The sequence below is a fragment of the Polypterus senegalus genome, chromosome 8, assembly GCF_016835505.1.
Source record: "Polypterus senegalus isolate Bchr_013 chromosome 8, ASM1683550v1, whole genome shotgun sequence".
Taxonomy (NCBI): Eukaryota; Metazoa; Chordata; class Cladistia; order Polypteriformes; family Polypteridae; genus Polypterus; species Polypterus senegalus.
Genome location: NC_053161.1, coordinates 58,358,511 through 58,383,064, shown reverse-complemented (window position 1 = coordinate 58,383,064; position 24,554 = coordinate 58,358,511). Strand labels below are relative to the sequence as shown.

The 24,554-nt window shown below is 37.8% G+C and overlaps 1 protein-coding gene across 2 annotated transcripts in view; it reads right to left on the bottom strand.

Annotated features, from left to right (window-relative positions):
* The window catches only part of lamb4 (laminin, beta 4), a 129,483-nt gene that overhangs the window by 72,847 nt on the left and 32,082 nt on the right, over positions 1 to 24,554 (bottom strand). For both annotated transcript variants that reach the window (XM_039761118.1, XM_039761117.1), the window contains exons 2-6: positions 20,805 to 20,860; positions 15,126 to 15,283; positions 7,290 to 7,425; positions 4,026 to 4,099; positions 3,277 to 3,465 (exon numbers count right to left, since the gene is read on the bottom strand). In XM_039761118.1, the coding sequence (XP_039617052.1) occupies positions 3,277 to 3,465; positions 4,026 to 4,099; positions 7,290 to 7,425; positions 15,126 to 15,283; positions 20,805 to 20,841 (594 nt within the window). In that variant the 5' untranslated portion in view covers positions 20,842 to 20,860. The remainder of the gene's footprint in view (positions 1 to 3,276; positions 3,466 to 4,025; positions 4,100 to 7,289; positions 7,426 to 15,125; positions 15,284 to 20,804; positions 20,861 to 24,554) is intronic.

Here is a 24,554-nt window from a genome sequence, read left to right as displayed (position 1 = left end):
GCAAATACCTTGGAACACCAGAGCTCATCCCTGTTTGGCTCCATGGCCACCACCAGGGGGAGCTGCAAGGCTTCCTGAGCCCAAGTGGGCGACAACTCAGCCACACCCGGAAGTGCGGCCTAATCTAGGTTAATTGCCACCTGGAGCACTTCCGGGTGAACTATAAAGAGAGCCTGCGGCCACTACTCAAGGTGCCAGAGTCAGGAGGAGGACGACGAAGCTGCCTGGGAGGAGTAGTGGCGGAAGAAGAGTGAGGTTTGGGGTGATTTACTTTGTGTGTTGTTTTGGGACTATGTTGTGCCTGTGGGACATGGGGAAGACGTGCCCCGCAGGTGAAGGAAAATAAACCTTTTTATTTATTTCTATACGTGCCTCCGTTGTTAATCTGTGTCGGGTCGACACCTATATAGCACCTTTGCCACAAGGGGTGATTAAGAAGTCTCACATTTAGATATGTATGTAAGAGTTCAGTGTTTAACAATTTAAGAGTGAAAGAAAATGGGGATCTTTCAAACTATTTTAATTACTGGATGCTGAAAAACCCTGGCCTAGTGATAATGTGTGACATTTGACCACATATGTGTCAATAGTAGTAAGTTAAGCATTTACTTTGATTAATATTATAAAAAATTATGCAGCATGACTACAGTTAACAGTAATCGAGATACAAAATCAGGCTCTTCTTCATAGGCATAGGCTTTATATTAGTTGGGGTCCTGATCAGATGGTAGAACATCTGTGGAGTCCTTGATTTAAAGTTTGGGAACCCCTGATCTAAGATATTCCATTAATAATGGCAGAAAAGGATGACATTTATGATGGTGGCTTTTTATTTAAAATTCTTCCAGAGGGTTCAAATGACAAATGTGTTGATACTTCTAAACTTAGTGCCAAGCAAATGTAAATACCACAAAAGTACAAAAATCCTTGGCTTATCACTTAAAAGCAAAACAAGCATTATGCAACCGCAAAAAAAAAAAAAAAACTTTACTAAGCAAAGTCTGCAGCAGATAAATATATAAATGTATTTATTAATTAATTAAAGAGAAAGGTAAACTTTTATACTGGTAAGTAGATCTACTTTTTGTGCAGCAAGGAGAGATGATTTAAGGCGAGAAGAGGTGAAAAGATGGGATTGATGAGATGAGATTATTGTTGCTGTGAATCGACAAGAAAGGCTCATCACATACTGGTTTAAAATTATATTTATAATGATCTTTGAGCTAGGTGAATTGTCACAGAAACTGCATTTCAGAAAGCATTTTGTATATTTAAATGTAACAAGCAAGGCAGAATGTGGCGTAAAATATGCTAATTAAGAACTTCCCATCCCAGAATGCCCAGGATTTTTGAAAAAAAGTGTTGGCCATTGCTCGTTCCCTATAGTTGTACCTACAGTAAATGGAGAGATGACAGTCACTTTTAAAGAGTTGTGACTGTTTGTGCATGTTTGGCCAGACCTTCAATGAAGACAATTTGATGTTTTTGAAAGTCTCCATGCTACTTTAGAATGGAATTCAGAAGGAAGTACATCATCAGTATAAGGCAACTAAGGTGTGTAGGTAAAGGTTTTAGGTGTACCATTGTGATCTGTGAGATTTATTACAAAGACATTACTTTATAAAGGATTATTCCTTTGTTGAAGCCACACAAACCAGTTGACAGGATGAAACTGGCTGTGAAGATGGACAGAAATATGTGAAACAAAATTCAGGCAGACAGTTTTTTAAATGCTGACATTTGATGAAACAATATATGGCCAGAGTGACCAACGGCTATTGTCTGTAGAAGCCATAAGAACAAGGGACAGTGTTATTTGGGCAAAGTCAAAAAATAACATTGACGGCTCTGTTGGAAGTTGCACATACCTGGCAAATATGTAAATATTTGTGTTTATAATGAAGAGGATCCATCAGGGAGCCAGAAGCTGACTAATGCTGCTCCTCAACTTGCTGAACCAATTCATATTGCTGATATCATCCCACACTGAAGACTTAGTGCACGTTTCATTGGCTTTTCTCCGGCCTGGATGTGTATGTATCAATTAATTGTGCATTGTACTCTTTGGGGTGGAAATTACATTTTAAAGCAAGTTAAATACATTTATGTCTTTTTGTACCATATTTTTTTGTCTGATTATTTCTGCTGTGTTTACAAAAGGGATGGGTATTGGCTCTAGTCTGTTCTGCATCAAGAAAGGACACAATCCCAGATAACAAGTGTCCCCTGCTGGATACAAGATGAGAAGTTGGAGGGTAAAAATCAGATAGTTTAGTCAAAAATGGACCGTTCAAAAGTTAACAGAGCAGAACTTAGTCAAAAGTGAGCAGACAACTTGTTTCTCTTCAATATGCATATTTGTAAATTTAAAAAAAGCCCAGACCCAGGACTATCGAGTAAAGGACAATGTGCTAGGGGAGGCTTAAAGGTCTGACTGTAGCAGTGAAGTGTTCAGGCCATTCTGCACTTGTATGGGGTACATCTTCCTTAACCCTGTGTAGGAGCACTTGTCACATTAGAAAGGAAGGCAGATGATAGTTACCCAGTAATGATGGAGTGTGATCACTCCATCATTACTGGAGCAATTCTTTAATCCCATGTAAGTGCAATTATCTCCTGTCACAAGGGATGTTTAACAGTAAGGTAATGTTTTCCACAAAGCACATCATTGCACCAAAAGGTTTGGAAAGTAAAGCAGCAAGTTAACTGTATTCCTTAACTTTCTCTTTGCCAGATCTGCAACTAATAGAGTATTTATGGAGATCTCTTGTAGGTTATACGGTTTATCAAATGAGTATGAATTCATTGAGCTTCTTGAAAGGGAATGATGGTGCATTCTCCTTTCAAAATTCATGTCACATTTTTAATATGATGTTTGTAAGAAGTTCTGGTTCGACATGATGACCAAATTGAGAAAAAGTGGCTTTATGTTGGCAGATCCTTGTTACCTCCTGTAGTTAACACATCTGTAATATATGCTTCCTGCAAGACATTTGTTTATTTTATAAACACACATATTCCAAGACAGGCTCTCAGGGATAGAGGTGTAGTAGAATAAACCTGGTATTACGAGGCATAAGACAGGAATGCCAGGCCATTGCAGGATACATACTGAACCCAGGACAATGAGGTAGTAGTGCTTACCACTCCTTTACACTATGCCTACATTAAAAACATAGATGGGTAAACTGAAACACATGAATTCTAAAATGTAAATCTTATAACTTTATAGGAAAGACAGTTTGCACAGCAATGAAAAGTTATGTCAGTCATTACCTCTCCATCAGTGGAAGGTTCTGTGCTTGAATATCTAGAATCACAAATAACGTCATCAATTCTTCGTGCTGGACCAGTTGGAACAAATGGAAATGAAGAAGCACAATCTTGAGCAAAGTATCTAAACACTTTCCATGTCTGCCCATTGTCCTTGGATCTTTCAACTAGCATGGCAGCTGGTCGAAATGTCTGTTTTGGATTGCAAAATTTGAACATTAGTAAAGCCACTGTTTTCTTTTGTGCACTTTTCCCAAATTTAGATATCATCTTTACATTTAATAAAAATATTACAATTTAATATTCTTATACCACCTCCTCAAAATTGCTTAACCCAGTTCATTATAGTAGAAGGCTGGAGCCTAACCTAGCAGCAATGGGCATAAGGCAGGAATCATGAAGCCAGTCGATTGCAAGGCCCATTGTGCCACACTGTGGCCAAGACTGAAACAGAGAATGCTGTATTCATGAAGTAAAAGTGCTAGTCAGTATGCTACTGTGCCACTGAACGTGAAATTCTTATAATTCTGCCATGGAAACAATTTTATCTACCTACTAGCCTTTCTTTTGCATAGCATTTTTTGACAGTGAAAGTCATCCCCAGGTACTTTACAACTAAGTGATACTACCAGGCTTGGAGTTTACAGGGCAGTGACTTAACAACTAGAGAAAACCTACAAATACTAATCATCAGCATGCAGCTAATTTCCAAACAGATTGCTAAGAAATTATATAATAGCAAAGAACATTACCTTAAATGTCAGGACAAGATGACTGAATTGAAACACAGATTCTAAATCAAGACGAATGCTAACATGGTCAACACCTATAAGCAAAAAAATTACAAAAAAAAAAAAAACAGAATTATATTATTTTTCAAACCATGAATTACGTCTTTTACAACTCTTCTGTTTAACTCAATTTATTTCAAATTGTTGAATAAGTTGTTGAAGAGGTCATTGAATATGCAGATCACTCAAAGCTCTGGAATGAGTTGCCTGCTTATATAAGAGATGCCCCTTCAGTCTCAGCTTTTAAATCCCAGCTGAAGACTTGCTGCTTTAGTCAAGCATACCCTGACTAGAGCTGCTGATTAGCTGTGCATACTATATCTCTGTTTGTTAGTAATTTGTACAGAAATATAATAAATACATTATTTCTAAACCATCACTAACCCTCCTTTATTCTGTTTCTCTCCTTAGTGCCCTGCTGTGGCACTTGGTCCCACTGCTGTATAGCCAAGCTGTTCTATTACGTATGGAAAAGTAACCTCAAATAAAGGGGCACTGGAATAATTGGATGGAAAAATTCTCTCATTAGATCAGATGGCCGAGCACAGACTCCACTATAGAAAACCCAGGAGGAAGTAGGTGGCCAGTTGGATGAGGTCTGTCTGCAGAACTGCTACTGTTTTTGACTTTCACTTATGCAATTTTAATCTCTTCTGTTGTCAACTAGCCATAGTTCAACTAGCCATTAATTAATGAACAGATATTGCTGGTTTCCATTTATGTTTAATCAGTTTCTACCTTGTATTTAGTAAAGAGTATAATCTATACCTATATTTTAACTTTGAATTGTTCACAGTGCTCTGCATTTGCACTCAATGAAGAGTGCTATACAAAAATAAATTGTCCTCACCATGATTGAAAATTTACATATAAGTAATAAGTTTTGTTGTGATTAGCAGCCTTTCTTAAAGTAATATTACATAAGAGTAAATGAGTAATAAGTGCATTTTTGCAGTACCTAAAGTGTTACCAAAACAAATAAAATAATTGTGAACAATACATTATGCATGATTTATAATTGCTCTTTAAGGGACTTCTGACAGAATACCATTTAAAGGTTATTTTTAATGACTAAGTAAAAGTTGCCAATGTGTTGTCATGAAGTGTAGAAGTAACAGGAAAACTCAAAGAAAACAGCATGGTAATAAATAAATGAATAAATATGGCTGAACACAGCTTGTTTCTCCCACCTGACTGAGCATAGTCAGACTAAGTATCAGAATACAGTAACTAAAATACCATTACACTGAAACAAAACAAGCAAACACTAGGTAAAAAAATATATATATATATAACAGAATTACACAAGCAAAAGCAAAAAGAAAAACAAAAGTTTTTTGTTAGAAAATTACTGACAAATAAGAAATCTCCCTTTTAAAAAATTTTCAGAGACAAGTCACAAATAACCTGTTATTGGGACAAAGCTGGTTGTGATGTCATACAGTATCTGCAATTACGTAACAAAAGCAACACGGCTGTATTAGATTGGTATAAACAACTACTAATGGCTAGCAAAACTAATTTAAAAAGTATGTAAAATGCTTTTACTGTTTGATCAAGACAGCAGTACATGTGGTCAGTTCTAAATGCCATATAAGCAAAACAGCAACCACCTCAGCACCATTTCACATTGCATATTCAGCAGTCTCAACTGCTAATTAAATTATTTGCAAATGAGCAGAAACGGCAGACATCAGTACGCACTCAAAAAATGAATTAAAAGTGTCAGGTTAAGGAAAACAAATCAAATGCTCGAAGCTGACAAGAGGCAATCTCAAATTGTCGACTCAAGTTGAATGAATTAATCAGTCATTGCAAATCAGTCGATATGGAAATCAACATGTACTCACACACATAACAGCATTAGGTAGGTTTGTAGCTTTCTTTGAGCATGGAAACTGACAGGAAAGGACATCCACAAACCTAGCAGAGACGACGAAGAGGACCAGGAAGAGGAACAGGAAATGGAAGTTTCTAAACACAAGCTGACAGAGCTAAAGAACAGAACTATGAAGAAAAAACCATGCTGTCATGTGCTGTCTATGTATTAGGCTGGTGCAAGGTTGTAGGCTAATGTGCCATGAACATATGTGGCATCAATTTTTAGGACAATTGTAACCAAGAATCGATAAGTCACCACAAAATAAATTTACACCTCTACATTATACAACTGAGTTTGACATCCATTTATTAAACAGTACAGTTTTCCCTCTCCAAACAGTGGTGCACTATAGTAAATGTACTGAGTAGAATTATACTTGTATTTTCTGAAACAAAATCTCTGGCTATCGGGCAAACCAGGGTGTTCAATTCTGGAAAAAAGGCAACAGATATAAATGCAGCCAGCTGTAATTTCAGTCTACAGTCTGCACTCACCTTTTCAAACATTAATACTACTAGTACAGTATATCAAGAAATGATCAAGTATTAAAATGATATGCCAATACCACTTGGAAGAAACAGGTTAAGGAACCGGGGTATGTCCCACAGATATGTTTTCAACATTGCACTTTTAGTTTTGAACATTCAATGTTGGGAATTTAGGTTTTACAAACAGGTACATTGCAAAAAAAATATTTGATACACTCTTCAGTGCATTTCACTTTGTCTTTTGTGTTGTGATTACTCTGATTACTGAGGATAATGATGTTGGAGACCAGTTTGATACCTCATAAATTAATTTGTGTTGATGAAGTTGGCGTCATTATATCTAATCCTAGGAGGTGGGAAGAATTTTATTGATTAAAGGGCAACAGGCCAGGTACCAGGCCAGAAAGGTACAACCATTACCATGTCAACAGCCATATCAGACACACATTCTGATGATTGGGCCATGTAACACCTCATATGGAATCACCAGTCTTTTATAGGGCAAATCCATGCACACACTTAGGCTCTGCCAGTTTAGTTATCCACTAACTTGACATAAACTATTCTGGGATTTAGGATGAAATTGCAGCAGTGAGAGAATCCAGGTAGATGTGTGGTTGATTATAGATAATTGGCACAGACAGTTGCCTGTACCAGCTCACTTTGCCACCATGCTTTCTTGCAAACAACAGTTATCAGAAAATTCCACTATTCAAAAATCATTTCTTGTTTGCCTAAAAAATTTCAATTTTAGATAGAATCCTGCAATATTGAAATCTCTTAAACAAAAAGGCTGTAACATTCATGGAAACCATACAGTATATATATATATATATAAGTATATATATAACTTACCATTTTCTGCCTGCCACCATTTCATTTTTCGATCCGACTCAAATGTGGTGATAATGTTCTCTATTTGGTGACTTATTGGATTGTTGTAGCGGTTATATGGGTATCTGGAGTCACATGTAAAACACTTCTGTTCTTCCTGTAAAACAAAGTAAATATTTTAATATATATAATACAAATGATAGTTTAGAAAGGAGCTACGGAAAAGTCCTTAAAGTCACATTTTAAGGTAGATGCTTTAATGCGTATAGCATTCATATCAATTTGGATGAACAGATCATTAAATGGAAGATCGAATTTTGTGACAGAAGAAGATATTTGAAAGTTCATCTGAAAGGTTTTTTTTTTTTATTTTAATATAATAAACTTTAAGGAAGGAAGCAGCTTATATTCAAATATTTATTCATACATTCATTATCTGTGGAGTTTGCCTTTGCTCTAAATGACCTACAACCCCCCGTCCCCCTTTATTCCTGATTTGGATAAATCAGGTTTGACAATTTTAGGTAAATTTTAAGGCTGAATTTTAATTAAGGATGTCTTGGAGTTAAGTAAGGGACAAATTTGCCACCATGTACATGTATCAATGAAGCAGCTGTTCAACACTGATGATATATAAAATGTACATGGTATAGTATATGAAATAAAATTAAAGCAAGCAACTACATTTTATTAATGATTATTGTTTTTAATAAAACACATTTTTTTAATTCGCAAGGTATTTGATTATATTTCTGTCACATATGCACTCCCAAATACTGTATATTCATTTCAATGCTTAAATGATTTCCGTCATGTAAAAATATAGTTCTGCACAAATTTAGAACGGAAAATAAGTAAATAATACCAGCAAAGAACAACTTACGATTAATACTGTGTTCTGTATTATTCCTGGAGACACAAAGGTTGTCACACTTTATACTCTTGCATACATATCTGAGCAACATCATACCATAAAAGAGTCTCTTGGGCAAAAATAAAAACAATTCTATTTGTCTTCATATCTTAATTCAGCAGAAGGTAGTTAACTATCAAACACACACTGACAAACTGGGACAAACAACCCTGTTGCTGGGATGGTGATCACAGCGTGTGGGGTAGGTTGTTCCTTTATGCTTCAATGTGCTTTTTGGTAAAAAAAATATTGTTAAAGCAAACACACATACCATACAGTATATTATTTTCTTACTTTATCCTTGTGGAGATATTTGAGTGTTCCAAAAATTCTAGAAGCTATGTTTTCTGGGGCAATTGTCCCAGGTGGAGTCACCCAGAGCAAACTGGTCCTAGGTGAGGGACTCAAAGGAGTGGAGTTAGCTTGCAAAATCTTGAAAATAAGAAATCTTTGAAAAAAAGCAATTAAAGCAATTTAAGAGAAGTGCCAATTTTTTTCTGAAAATTTAGTGCAAACTAAACAAGTCAAGTCAAGTTGGGGAGCATGCATTGGTACAGTGCGTTACCGCACCCACCACATGACGAAACAGCTTGGGATCCCGGTTGGCAACCGGCAAGGAGTCCAGTCTTCATCTCAGTTCACTGGATAGTGTCCATGTCTCACAACCATATAGTAAGACATGAAGTACCAGGACTCTAAAGACTTGGACCTTTGTCCTTTTGCATATATATTGGGAGCACCATACACCCCTTTCCAACGACCTCATGACCCCCCATACTCTCCCAATCCATCTACTGACTTCATAGGAAGAGTCACCAGAGACATGAATGTCACTGCCAAGGTAAGTAAACCTCTCGACAAGGTCAACACTCTTTCCGCAAAAAGACACACTGTTGATGGCTGTGCCCAAGAGGTCATTAAAGGCCTGGATCTTGGTTTTTATCCAGGACACTCACAAACTCAGACACCCAGACTCCTCGCTCAGTCTCTCAAGCGCCCCGATCAGAGCCTCTATTGACTCTGTGAAGATCACAGCATAAGTCAAGATCCGTGAATCTTTCTTCACCAACAGATGCCCCACAGCCGCTGGACCCCACGATTTGCCCAACACCCAGTCCATACAAGCATTGAACAGAGTAGGAGCAGGAACACACCCCTGACAAACCCCATAATCAACTGGGAAAAACACAGAGGTTCTGCCTCCACTCTGCACAGCACTCACAGTACTAGTGTATAGGCCAGCCATGATATCCAGTAACCTCTAGGGGATCCCGCGAACCCTCAGGATGTCCCACAGGGCAGCTCAACCAAGTGAGTCGAACACTTTATGAAAATAGACAAAGGCTGCAAAGAAACTCTGATGATATTCACGTTTGTGCTCCATGAGAACCCTCAGTGCCAGGATGCGGTCAATGGTAGACTTCTTAGGTGTAAAACCAGACTGTTTTGGTCAATGGTAGATGAACAAGTGATCACAGATCCTATTGAGGATGACCCTAGTAAGAACCTTACCTGGCACCAAGAGCAGTGTTATCCTCCTGTAGTTGCTGCAATCCAGGCGATCACCCTTCCCTTTCCAGATAGGGACGACAAGTCCCGTTTTCCAGTCAGTTGGGATGATGCCAGTCTCCCAAATGGAAGCAAAGATTGCTTGCAATGACAGGAGGACAGCCTTACCACCAGCCAGGAGAAGATACCACAAATCCCTGCAGCCTTTCCTCCCCTCAGCTGGTTCACCACCTGTGCAATCTCAGTGAGATTGGGTGGTTCACTGTAAATTGGTGGATCAGCCTCCAGAATAGTGGATGCAGAGATATCCAACGATCTAGCCTGAGGATCAGCTTTGAACAACTGCTCAAAGTAACCATCCCAGTGGGTCATAACTGCAGTGTCATCTGTGAGGACCGTTCCATCAGCAACCCTGACTGCGACAGTCCAAGGAACAGATTCAAATGTGCATAATGCTTCGATTCCTCTGTAAGCAGGACGTGGGTCACTAAACCACAGATGGTGTGTCACTTGCTCACAGATTCCTCTAACAATCGCCTCTTTATCTGCCCTCAGAGCCCTTGCAGCTGTCCTTCTCAGTTCCCGGTACAGACCAGAGTTGCCATTGAGCCGTGTGGTGCGACTCCTCTCGATGATATTCAGGGTGCCCTGCGAGATGAAACACGTCCTTCTGGGGACATCAGTAACACCAAAACAACCCTCAGCAACCTTCAGGCTCTTGTCACAGAAGGTCACCCACATCACATTAGGATCGGCAGTCACACCCAAATCTGCTAGTTCCTCGCACAAACTGCATTCAAACTTGTTAGAAACAGCCTGGTCTTGGAGTCTGGCCAAGTCCAGGCTCATTTTCCTATTAGGTGGTAACCTACTGGACCTAAGCTAGATCCTAAGAATAGCAACAACAAGTCTATGGTCAGAATTCACAAACTAGGCAATTATGTAGACCCTGCAGTTTTTCAAGAGCCTCCAGCGGCTGCCCATGAGGATGTGATCAATCTCCTTCACCGCACCACCAGTATGGGAGTACCAAGTCCAACGATGCGGCTCAGGGCGCTGGAACCAGGATCCAGTGATTCGCAGCCCCTGACCTTTTGCAAAGTCACTTTCACCACAGTCACCAGACCCATGGGGGCTGAGACAATCCTCATAGCCAGCCCTATCAGCGCCAGTGGCTGCATTGAAGTCACCCATGACCAGAGGAGTGTCACCTCGTGCGCACCCATCATCCACCAAGCCGATGCTGCGAATAAAATGCCTCCCTCACCAAGACATCACTCACCATGGTCAGAGCATACACTGAGACAACAGACAAGGTACTCAGGGAGTGCCGTAATCTGAGTCTCATAATACGCTCATTGAAAGGAGTGACATCGGACACCATCGGAAGAAGCCAAACCACTACAGCAACAGCTACTCCCCGAGTATAACAGTCATCAGAGAAACCAGACAAATAAAAGGTGTATTCACCTACAGAGATCTGGCCAGTCCCTGGTCTGTGCAACTCAGAGAGTGACCCCACTGAAATGCAGAGTTTACACAGCTCCTCCAACAGCAGAGGAAGATAATCATCTTGCCGGAGAGACAAGATGTTCCATGCGCCTACCTGGATGGGCCGCCTCAAATTGGGACCCGAGTGCTGCCATGCAGCGGGTGAATACCTCAGCACCACACCAGTTCTGATCCCCAACAGACCTGACCCTACTGGCTCTCCAACAGTTTCGACTCTTCTGGAGATGGGGCTCCCGAGGGCTTCCCTCATCCCCTTCATGATGCGAGCAGCCTTCCTATTTGCGTCTGCAGCAGAGCTACTCTCATGGAGAGCAAAAAGGCGTCTTTTCTGTCATCTCAGAACGTTGTGAAGTTTTTTTTATGGTGGCTGGAGTGCCATGATTTCCCTACAATTTGGAGGACTGCTTGCAGGGCCAGATGCAGTTTAACGTCATACCCAGGATAAACTAAACAGATTTTGCATTAATCTAAATTTAATTTGACAACAAAAAGATGATTTCTAGCTGATCAGGTTTTTTATTTTTTTATTTTGTATTATTGATTGAGGTGTTACATCACCAATCTGAGATTTCGGAGTGTTTTTAATCACTGAATTCTCTGACAGTGACTTCCCACTTTGACAGACATTCACGCGAAATTTCCCACTGGGAAACTCCTATTCCAAATCTGTCCAATAGCACATGAATGCAGTATTAGAGGGGATGAATGGAGCAGTACTTGGCATGAGAATTCACAAAAATGTAATACAATATCTCAGTAAAATGAATTTAACTATATAGACATGCAGATATATATATATTGCCTTAGGCATCCAAGTGCATATTTAACAATTTGTGATAATTTAATACAAATGTGTTGCTTTTGTAAATTTTTTAAAAATGCTATGATATAAACCTTTATTTATTGCAGAATGCTTTTGTGATTCTGATCAGCATATTTCCTCTTCTCATTTTGTGGCTGATCCGAACAAGTCTTTACATAGGCATATACAGTAAATCTTAATTTTTAAAAATTCCCTTTGAAAAGAGTTACCTAGCCTAACATGAATCTACCAGCACACCAGATATGACAAAGGAATTTAATAAATCTGTATTTAAAGAACATGAAAGGACATGTGCATGAGATGAGGCACACGCTCAAAGCTGTGAAATCTCTACAAATGAAAACTCTCAAAATGATATCACACAAGTGCTATGAAAATATATAAATGTTTAAAATGTTACAAAATAGTTTTTAACATACATAAAATAAAAACAAGAAAAAAAGTTATTAATTTTCAGTAGGTTTTTTGAAAAACCCCAAATCAGAAAGTGCCTTCTTTTGTTTGGGAGAATACTTCCGGTATTCCACATTTTCTTTTTTTCCATACTAATCAGCATCCTGATCAAAAAGACTTCCTTGACCCCCCTACACCTTCTCAAAGGCCCACTCCTCTCAAAATGTGTATGACATCTGATCTGCACCCTATATCATTCCTACTAATTTCTCAAAATCAGCCCACACCCCTTGTGCCCAGCTATACTCCCCAAGCATGTTCTTATGTAGAGTGCATGCATAAAGTGGTAAGGTGAGAGGCTGCTACGAGTAGTGCACTGATGTTATAATGCCGATAATGAAGAGCAATAATCATCTCCTCAGGTAAAAATGTTTTCTATAGGTGCAGAAGCTACATCAATTTACTCTTTTTCTTGTTTCACAGGAAGCCTGTGAATGATAAAATCATTACCTAAAATATAGGACACATGACCTTTTACAGTTTCTATATCTGTCTTTTCTCCTTGCATAACTATATGACTTTATGAAGTAAAGATATCGAGCACAGATAATGAGACAGACATACTATTTAGAAATGTATATGTTGACTGAAATTCCATTGTAATTATTTCAACTACTAAACTAAAATTCATTAAGTTAATCTGGAGAACATATTACAAGAAATCTTGTACCATACTTCTATGCACACATCTTCCAGATTTTTTGTGTCCTTCAATTTGCACTACTGTAATGGACCGCCCTACTTTCCATTCATCCAGTAAGCTTTAAATTGGGAGTGCATACAAAATGTTGATTTAATTTTTTTTCATTTATAAGTTAATTTAGGGTCATTATCATTTTAAATGATCAATCTTTCATAAATATTAATGGATAATTATCTAAAGTCATGATACTGTTGATTTTACTGTAGCCAAATGATGTAAAATATCCTCCCATGCAGCAGATCAAAACATATTTATATAAATCTCAAAATGCATTAAATGAATTGTACTGTAGATATCTGATAAACTGTCTTCAAGATATCTTAAAAATTACATTCTGGTCACTCTGAGATATTTAAAATTCATGTTAAGATAAGTCAAATACACTGCTTGAAATAACTTTTCTTGCATTATGTAATATCAGAAATACATTATCAAGATATCTTAAAATAAATATTCATTTTTAGATATCTCAAAATGTCTTACTATAAAACATTGCTTTTAGTTGGCCATGTTAAAATATCATGAAATGCTTGCTTCTGAGAAATTTCAGATTGCACAGGAAGGTATCTAAAAATATTTCAGAATATATTTTGGATATCTTAAAATATCTTAAAATATATTTGAGATGTCTGAAAATGACCTGGATGTTATTTCAAGATATTTTGAAATATAATCAAGATAATTTTAAAATGCATATTTACTTACTATATTTTTACATATCACAAATTTATTTTCTGATTGAGTAAATCCAAATTAAGTTCAAAAACCTCCATTCAATTTATACTAATTTTATGATATACACTTTTATCAAAAACTCATGAAGTGTAATAAGAGTATTGAAGAAATATTAATTAACAGCTTAGTATACAGCTTTACTTATGCAAATACACACTTGGTATATATGTGTGTTTATAACAAAGCTGTTCTGCAACATATCTAAAAAGATATGATACAAGTCACAATTAATGAAAGGAATAATAAGGAACAACAATTGTGCATTTTTAAAACATGTATGTTGAATCCTGCTGGTTACTTTTACTAGTCTGAGTGCAAAAACTGCTACCTTTTAGTGATCAAGAGTAAGTGCTAATGAACTGCAATAATTTTTTTCTATATTTCACTTTTTTTCAATATAATTCTAAAAGAATTGTCCGTAAAGATAATCTACTAGGAATTCCATCCATCCAATATCCAACCCGCTATATCCTAACTACAGGGTCACAGGGGTCTGCTGGAGCCAGTCCCAGCCAGCACAGGGCACAAGGCAAGAAACAAATCCCAGGCAGGGCGCCAGCCCACCGCAGGGCATGCACACACACACACACACACACACACACACACACACACACACTAGGGACAATTTAGAATCACCAATGCACCTAACCTGAATGTATTTGGACTGTTGGAGGAAACCGGAGAACCTGGAGGAAACCCATGCAGACACTTGGAGAACATGTAAACTCCACGCAGGGAGGACCCGGGAAGCAAACTCAGGTCTCCTAACTGCAAGGCAGCAGCGCTACCCACTGTGCCACCGTGCTGCCTCTACTAGGAATTGCAGAAGTATAATAAATTGTTAGGCTATGTTTTTATATTCTAAGCATTACCAACTTTCGCTTGCACAAAACTGAGCTTCTCCCCCATATATATTTAAATCACTACCCTCATGGTGCCAGGCTCATTGTGGATGAGAAACTCAAGTGACCTCATCACCTGATCTGAAAACAAAATTCTGACTGGGATGCCAGGCCATTGATGGGCATGCTAAACAACATGCATATTTCTGAGATGTGAAAAGAAAACTGTAGCAAAAAATGCAAGATGACTGTACTGAGACCAGCCTCCAAGAACTGTAAAGTAGCAATAGCTAACCACCCCACACTTTGTAATATTGTTTTAAATTCTTGTAGAAAATGTTAAAAGAGTATTGGATTTCTTACTAACCTCTAGATGACCAAGGATGCAGTATTTCTGAGGTCCATTTAGGCCACAGGTTGATGTGGCAGACAGCTGGCCACTTCGTCCAATGAGGAGATCTCCAAGTTGTGGGTGACAAGAATTTTGACTACAGTCCTCCTGAGCAAACACAGCAGCGGCCAATACTAGGAACAAACAAATCTAAATCTAAGGTAACTGAATAATACAAAGCAAAGCAAGAAGAAATATAAGACTATTTTTATGATATAATGAAAAAGAAGTCAGCCTTTTATAATCCTTCTCTTCCCCCATCACTGTTGCAAAAGCTTTTTATAACTTGTAAAGACTTCACAAGCTAGAAGAAAAAAAATCCTACATATTTGGGATCAGTTCAGTGCATGAATATCAAACATCATATGCTTAGGTGTCAAAGCAAAAAGTTAAATATTTTTATTATGTAATCACCTATGAATTATATGTGACAACAGGTGAGTAAAGAAGTGAGAGGCACTCATGCTTTGATACCTCAGATGTGGGGCCTTGCAATGTTAGCAGCAAGCTATTATTACTAAGATTTTTCATTGAAAAATGACTGTGTTTTCAAGATATATTGGATTTATACTTTTAGATGTCTCAGCAGTACTATGGTGAATTTTGCAGAGTGACTCTGCAAGTAAAGGGGTAGCTGGGGAGTAGAAAATATGAACAGGAAGTGGAGGACTTCTACTGCATCATAAACTTGCACTCGCACCGCATTTTTGCATACGTTATAATGACGCACTGCTAATATAAACTTCCATGTTAAATCAAAAATCATTGTGAAGGAATTCTCCTTCTACATGCAAGATTGACACAATTTGCATAAGACATCATAAGAAATCACCTTCATGTGCCACTATATATGAACTTCCAGTAATCATTAAACTCTCCAATGATATTCACCCTGTGGTATTTTAAAATTTGAGACGAAATTTCCCTGAAAAAACAGCTGATAAGTAATTCATCAACTGCAGGAAAAAAATAACACATCTTTTCAAAAAATGCTTTATGCTGGAAATATGGAAGAAATTCTACAAAATGAGTAAGAATAGTTGACTCAAAGATGACCTTCTTCCACCTTTACTGTTGAATCCCATATGCCCTACTTCTCACTTTCCTCCATCATCGTTAGTTGAATATCTCACTAACATTATTACCTGGTTCAGCAATAACTGTCTGCACTTTCTCAGTCCTTCTATCTAGAAATTTGTAGAGTATCTTAACATCATTATTCAGAAGTGAAAATGGTCTATATGATGCACATTGTAATTAGTCCTAACTTTTCTTTAGAAAGACAGCAATTAATGCTTGGCAAAAAGTTTGATGTAATTTTTTTTGTCATCAGCTTCTGTAAACATTGCTTTTTTTATAAATCTCCACTGGGTAGCCATCAGGGCATGTTGCTTTTCCACTTTGGAATGAGTTTATAGCATTCAGTAATTTTGAGAGTTTCAGAGGTTTGTCCAGTACCACTGCACTGAGAATATCTAGCTGTGGTATTTTTTAAAAACTCAATAGATTATGTCTTATCTTTTTTAAACTGAGTAGAATATAATGACTTATAATACTCTCTAAATGTGTGGTTTATATTTTTATGGTCAATGATTTTATCTCCATCTGTGTTGGTAATTTCTGTAACTGCATTGTGAACTTTCTGCTTGTGGATTTGTTGAGCTAAGATCTTATTAGCTTTCTCTCTGTGTTCATTGTAATGGTGATGCAATTTAAAGATGAGCTGTACTGTTTCTTGTGTTATCAAGAGGTTAAATTCTGATTGCAGAACTTGTCTTTGTCTATAAGGTGCCTCATTTGGAGACATTGACTATTCTTAATCTATTCAGGTAATTATGCTGATTAACTCTGACCTTCTTGGTCTCCAATTTATTTTTATGGGAAAGATATGAAATAATCTGTTTTCTTATAAAAGCCCTCACAGCTTCCCAGAGTACTCCTGTAAAGACCTCTGAGGATGCATTTGTCTCTAAAAAACAATCAATTTGTTTGAAGGTGAATTCTGTTAAATTCTCATCTACTAATGACAGGGGGTCAAGACGGCATCTACGAAATAAGTGTGTAGGGCACAGGGATTGAAGCTCCAAGATCAGAGGGACGTTATGGGAGATAACAATAGCATTGTACTTGCAAGATTTGATAGCGGGCAATAAATTATTATCAATAAAGAAATAATCAATTTTTGAGTAACTGTTGAGTTTGTATGTAAGAATCTCCATGGGTCTGATAAGTTATGATCCATTATAAACTGATTGTTTTTGCGGTATTAGATGTTATCACCACTGTAGTTGAAAACCTATTCAGGTGTAGGTTTAAAACACAATTAAAGTCAGTCAGTCATTAACCAACCCGCTATATCCTAACACAGGGTCACATGGTCTGCTGGAGCCAATCCCAGTCAACACAGGGTGCAAGGCAGGAACAAATCTCAGGCAGGGCCACCGCAGCACAATTAAAGTCTCCATTATAATTTCATGAGTTTTCATATTGGGGACAGATGCAAATACATTTTGGATGAAACCTCTATCATCAACATTAGGTGCATAGATATTTATCAAAATGACACCTCTAGTTTTCTTTGTATACCTGGAGTGAAACATTTAGCCAATCCATTCAGTTTGCAACTAGAACTGGTCCTTACTTATTTGGTCTCCTTCAAAAATACTATCTTGGCATTTAGATCAGTTAGGTGAAAAACACTTTTTTTCTCTTTAGAATGTGATTGAAACCTTTGACATTCCAGTTTACAAAGTTCACTATTTGGTCAGAGAGACACTGCTTCTGAACCTGGGAGGACATTTTGTATTCTTAAGTAAAGTTATCCATCCATCCATTATCCAACCCACTATATCCTAACTACAGGGTTACTGGGGTCTGCTGGAGCCAATCCCAGCCAACACAGGGTGCAAGACAGGAAACAAACCCCGGGCAGGGTGCCAGCCCACTGCAGTAAGTAAAGTTATTGTTTCATAAAATAGCCAGATTTCATATTATTGCCAATTATTATGGCTAAGGAGCCTATTATTACGTTGGCATTTGTTGGGGTGAAAGAGATGAATAAGAAGTAACTTGCTCTCTTTTTTGTCAACCATTTTCCCTCCCCCATTTTCCCTCCCCAAGTGAGGCTAGCCCACACTTCACAGATTCCCAGTCCTCTGACATGTCAAGAGACAGGGCACATCCAAAACAAACAAACTCCGAGCAGCGGTGTAGTAAGGTTTAAAATAAAGTTATCTTTAGTACAGTACAGTCCGAAGATAATAAACCTAAGGTATGATGTTAAACAGACCCCTTAAGAAAAGGAAAATAAAAAGGGAAGGAAACTTTTAAGTCTAATGACACTTTAAATTACTAGTTACTTAATGGTTACCGAAAAAAAAAAATATATACTTTGTTTATTTAATAGAATAAATTTCAATATACAGGTAAAATTCCATTACAATGAACTTCCAGGGACCTAAAAAATATTTTGTTGTAATGAAAATTTTGTTGTAATAAGATTCTGTATTTGTCATTATAGTGCATTCTTTAACTTGCGTCCAGGTGTCTGCAATCATTTCATTAGCTTCTTTCACATTAATTTTAATCTTCTCCTGTCTACAAGTTGTGCTGATGAGAATTTTTCTCAGCATTTCCTTGCAATAATACACTTTCAAGGTGCGAATGATGTCCAAACCCAATGGCTGAAGCACAACTGTGTAATTGGGTGGGAGGAATTCAACGTGAACATTATCTAAATGTGAAAGGATGTTGTGGGCAGCACAGTTATCAATCAGAAGCCGCATCATCCTTTTCTTCTTCTTCATATTGTGAGGTTTCTGAACTCTTTTGGGATCCCCCCCACCCAACGGGAACATCATACTGAAGTGCGTCCCAAATCACGATTGCCACGTCTGTGTAAGATTGTTTGTCCGTTGCCGGGGCAGGGCAACAGCAAGCTCACAAAAGATTGGGGTCACACTATAAGTCCCTGTCTTACACTCAAAAACACGAGGCTAAGTCTTTATTCAGCTTGAAACAGGAACAGCACAGTTATTTATTGTAGCGGGATCTGCCACTCTCCTAGAAACAGACACAGCAGTCAGGCAGGGTCATGGCCAGGTTAGTGGCCAAGTAATCCTGTTCCCTGCATTTACAATGTTCCTTGCATCAACCATCGAGTTTACTTTGGTGGAGAAACACAGCAGAGCTGTAAGCCTGCTGTTGCCCCAGCAACATATAAACAGTCTTCCACAGACGCCGTGATCGCATTTCAGGATGGTCTTTGGCGTGTTGTCCAGTTGGGGGAGGTACCAAGAGAGTTTAGAAACCTCACATTTTCTTGAGGGAGTGCCACATTAATAGGAATGTTTCTTGAACGACCATCACTTTTTTGATGTCTTCAAATGCAGCAGTTCGCATACAATTGCAACCCGAGATTTTTTTTTTTTTTGCTCGTCAAGAAAGTTGACATTGTCAATGGCAAAATTCCAAATTCACTGGCAGTGTCTTCTTTATTTTTGCCGCAATCGAGAGCTACAAAAATGTAAAGGTTTTTTTTCTAATATGAACTGTTGCCGTTTTTTCGTGTCTGCCGTTTCTATAGGAGGGTGACAATGAGTTCCAAAGGATATTTTTCATAGCAATAAGCAAAAAGTATCACTGAAAACCACCGAAAACAAAAGCAGCAAAAAAACAGTATGAGGAAAGTTCGAAGATTTTTTTTTTACAATGTTTCTGTTTGGAGATCGTTGTGCACAATTGAGCCACGATCACAGAACTAACTGTTCTGTGGATGATTCATTCAGGCATTTCAAGGTCATTTGGGCACTTCGTTGTAAATGAATGTACTTTGTAGTAATGAGATTTCTATAGACTAGTGTCATATTGAGAAACTGTCATGACCATAAAAATACTTTGTTGTATTGAAAATTTTGTTGTAAAGATATTCGTTGTAATGGAATTTTACCTGTAGTAACTGAAAAAAGTGGCCAAAAAGGAAATAAAGTGTAATTGATTACATCATGCCTGAAGAATGGGCCTAAGTTGCCTAGAAAGGTTGCATATTGTAATCTTTTTAGTTAGCCAATAAAAGGTGTCATTTTACTTGGGTTTTCTCTATAATATATATAAATGAGTTCAATCAGATGGATTGTACTTGACTTAAAAGTATCTGTATTTAGGAGGGAATATTAGTTAGAGCTGCATCCAGTTTGGGGAATATTTGAAGGATTTGCCCCACTTTGTAGTTCTAGTAGTAGTGGTTTTGCAACATCTACAAATTACAGTGAAATTCCTTCTTGTATGTCTGCCATGCAATATGCCACCATTTTCTAAAAGCAAAAAAGTAATTTGCTTATCTCTAATTTATCTTAAAGAAATAGCTAAATAGGTATTTTAACTACTAAAAATTTTCATCACTTTACATGCATAGTGAATAGTTTTCACTTGAAGAATGATAATGATTAGAATGCATATAATCATGGAAATTACATAAAACTATTAAAATAAAAGGCAGCAGATTGGGTAACCAAGTGAAACATCCTATGGAAAAAAAGAACCTAGAAGATGGTACATGATCCTCAAAGTAAAGTCAGAGACACTTTCCAAGGAAGGGTACTCCACAATGTCTGAATATACTGCATGAGATGAATTACACACATATCATCTACTTACCAAAGGTAATGAGCAGCAAAATGGCCACCTCTCTCATGGTGGCTAGTTACAATAACCTAAAAAGAAAACAAAATAACATACATGAATATACCTTTTAATGCAAAATAAAAAATCACCAATAAAACTAATTAGTGCTACTCTGTGGTTACAACAGCAATTTCGTTACACATAGAGCATATGTAGATCATAAGTGAATTTACCCCTAATGACTGATTATGTTTTGTGCCAGCCTTACTGGGTACACCGTCCTAAAAGTGAATTATTCTTTAATTTATTCTCAGGAAAAATGAAATAATTTTACCATGGTAGTATTAAAGACTACTTGTTCATTGCAGTCAGGCTGTGGGCCATCAGTCTTTGCAAATTAGTGGGTTTCTGGATTTCTACATAATGGATTGTTTCATTTCATAGTAGAAATGTTTGTTGAGACTGAGATCTGTTGACCTGGGAGACCAATGCAATAAGCTAATCTGCCATTAGGTTTCAGAAACCTATTTATTTGGTTTGTGTTTGTCCCTCCTGTCACTTGCTATCCAGTCTGCGACGGGCCTGCTTCAGTACTCAGCTGCCAAGCTCCTCCAAATGCGCTTCCACCTGTCTGAGCCTCTGCTTACTGGGCTGTATCTCTACCCGGACATCGTATACCTCCCCCGTCAGAGATACATCCACCGTGGGTCCCGACAGAGTCTCCAGGATGTCACCTAATAAACTCCATCTGGTCCAATTCTCAACATCCTCCACGTAACTTAGGCAGGGTTGCTGACCACAGCCTAGCCCGGTCAGCTAACACTACTGCCGAATGTAATAACGCCATAGTCACCTTCGGTCTGTTGAACGTCTTATCACTTAAGAGCAAGGGGCATCTCATCCAGGATCTCCTCACTGATTGTAAGTTTGATTTTTTCTGTCTAACTGAGACATGACAACAACCTCATGACTTTTCCCAACTTAACAAATCCACTCCCCCAGGGTTTGTTTACATTTGTCAACCCTGTGGCTCTGGCCGGGGAGTAGTTCTCGCAATAATGCATCGTGAGAAGTGGAAAGTCCTACCGTTGTTTGTTCCTGTCTTCAGCTGTTTTGAATCTAATATATGTCAATTAACTGGACCTATTCCTACTATTAGTGCAACTGTTTACCGCCCCCTAAATCACATAATGACTTTTTGAATGACTTTGCTGTTTTTCTTACACACTTATCTACTGTTTCATCAAACATAATACTTCTGGGGGATTTCAATATACATATGGACAATGTCAATGTCCCTATTACTACAGATTTTACATCATGCCTTAATAGTTTTGGATTCAAGCAGCATGCTGATGTTCCCACTTACTCTAAAGGGCATATCTTGGACTTGATTTGCTGTTCTGGAGTTGCCCCTCTTGATTGTACTCCCCATAACTGATCATTTTCTTATTTCATTCAATGTTAAACTTGCTCTTTCCAATACTAAGCTTTCCCATCTCATGTCTTTCTATGTTATTAATATTAACATGGATTAATATATATTAACTTGAATTTTCTTTCCTCTAGTATTGATTCCCTTATGGATATGCATAATTTATCCACTTCTGAAGAACTGATTTCACACTATAACACTGGACTCTATGGCATTCTTAACTCTCTCACTCCATTAAAAACTAGATCTGTTTCTTTCTCCTTTTCTGCTCCCTGGTTCACGCCTGAACTGGACTCTTTGTTCACAAAGAAATGTACAAAATCCATATACTTTATTACAAGGACTGTATGGTTCAGAGTAAATCTAACTATTATACTCACATAATTTCTTCCAATAAAAGTAACACCAAGTCATTGTTTTCACTGCTTCATAATATCACACAACCCCCGGATTCTTTACCTTCTCACCTTTATTCAACTGATTTTTGCAAATCCCTTATGCCCTTTTTTAATAAAAAAATCCAAAGGATATACCAGTCTCTAGGTAAAGTTTCCTCCAGTATTTCATTTGAATTTCATCCACCTACTCACCTATTTTTCTCTTTTCATCTTCCTACTTTCTCAGAAAACTCATATCTCATCTGTAAGTCTAAGCCATCCACCTGTCAACTGGATCCCTTCCCCACAGTTCTGGTTAAAGCCTGTCTCACCTCTCTGTTTCCCCTTATTTCTGCTATAATTAACTCCTCTTTCGTCACTGGAACTGTTCCTTCATCTTTTAAAACTGCTGCAATAACCCAAATTCTGAAAAAACCTGTTGCCGATCTGACTAATTTCAGTAATTTTCGTCCTATTTCTAATCTACCTTTCATTTCCAAAATTCCTGAAAAAAGTAGTGGCTATTCAACTTCATTCTCATTTATCTCAAAATAATCTGTATGAATAGTTCCAGTCTGGTTTTCGCCCCCTCCATAGTACAGAAGCAGCACTTATCAAAATTATTAACAACCTCCTTTACCCACACTCCTCTAGACTGGTTCAGATCCTACCTCTCAGGCCACACTCAGTTTGTTTAGCTTAAAACTTTCACATCCCAACCCACCACCGTTACTTCAGGTGTGCCCCAGGGCTCTGTTCTGGGGCCCCTCCTTTTCATTATTTACCTCCTTCCCCTCGGCAATATCTTTCCTAAATATAACATTAGCTTCCACTGTTATGCTGATGACACCCAGCTCTACCTCACTAGCAAACCAACTTTTTCCTTTCCACCTTCCTCACTTATTGATTGCATAGCAGAAATTAAATTCTGGTTTTCTTCAAATTTTTTTAAATTAAATAGTGACATAACAGAGGTTCTCCTCATTGGTGCAAAATCAACATTAACCACAACTGATAATTTTTCATTTGTTATTGATAATTCCTCGGATTCCCCTTCCCCACAGGTTAAGAGTCTGGGTGTCCTCCTTGATAGTACTCTCTCTTTGCATATTTCCTTTGGTGCATATTTCACCTGCGTAACATTAATCATATTCGCCCCTTCCTCACTCCCCACACCACTGCTGTCCTTGTTCATACCCTTGTCACTTCTCATCTAGATTATTGTAATTCCCTTTTCTTTGGTCTTTCTTGAAAATCTCTTTATAAGCTTCAACTGGTCCAGAAATCAGCTGCCTGCATCATTATTAGAACCCCCTCTATTCAGCAAATCACTTCCGTCTTGCAGCAGCTTCACTGCATTGAATTCAAAATTCTTCTTTTAAGACTACCCACCACCTTGCCCCACCATATCTGTCTGACCTCCTCCATGTTGCCATTCCCTCCCACACCCTTAGATCCTCTTCTTCCATCTACTTGACTGTCCCTTTCATCCGTCTTACCACCATGGGGAGCAGAGCAACTGAGCTTAGTAATTAGTAATTGAATCATTCTCACTTTTCAAATCTAATCTAAACTCAGTTTAAGACTGCTTTTTCTCTTTGACTACAATAGCTCTGTCTGATTTTAAATTTTGTATTTTAGTTTTGTTTATAATGTGTTTTATCTATTGTTCTGTGTCCTTGAATGTTTAGAAAGGCGCCTACGAATAAATAATATGTATTATTATTATTATTAGAAACCATTCCAGCAGTTTTCTAGCTTTGTAGCATGGAGGATTATGCCACTGATCAGTGCATTTATATTTGGATACATGTTCAGAAGGAAAGGATTCAGCTGCCTGGCAAGAATGTAGCATGCACATGTTGTTCCTTTACCCTATATACAGTATGTTATAAAAGCAGCTTAACCATCAGCCATTGTTGACATTCAGCAGAATGTATGCATTTCTGGAATTTTTGCCTAAATCTTTGA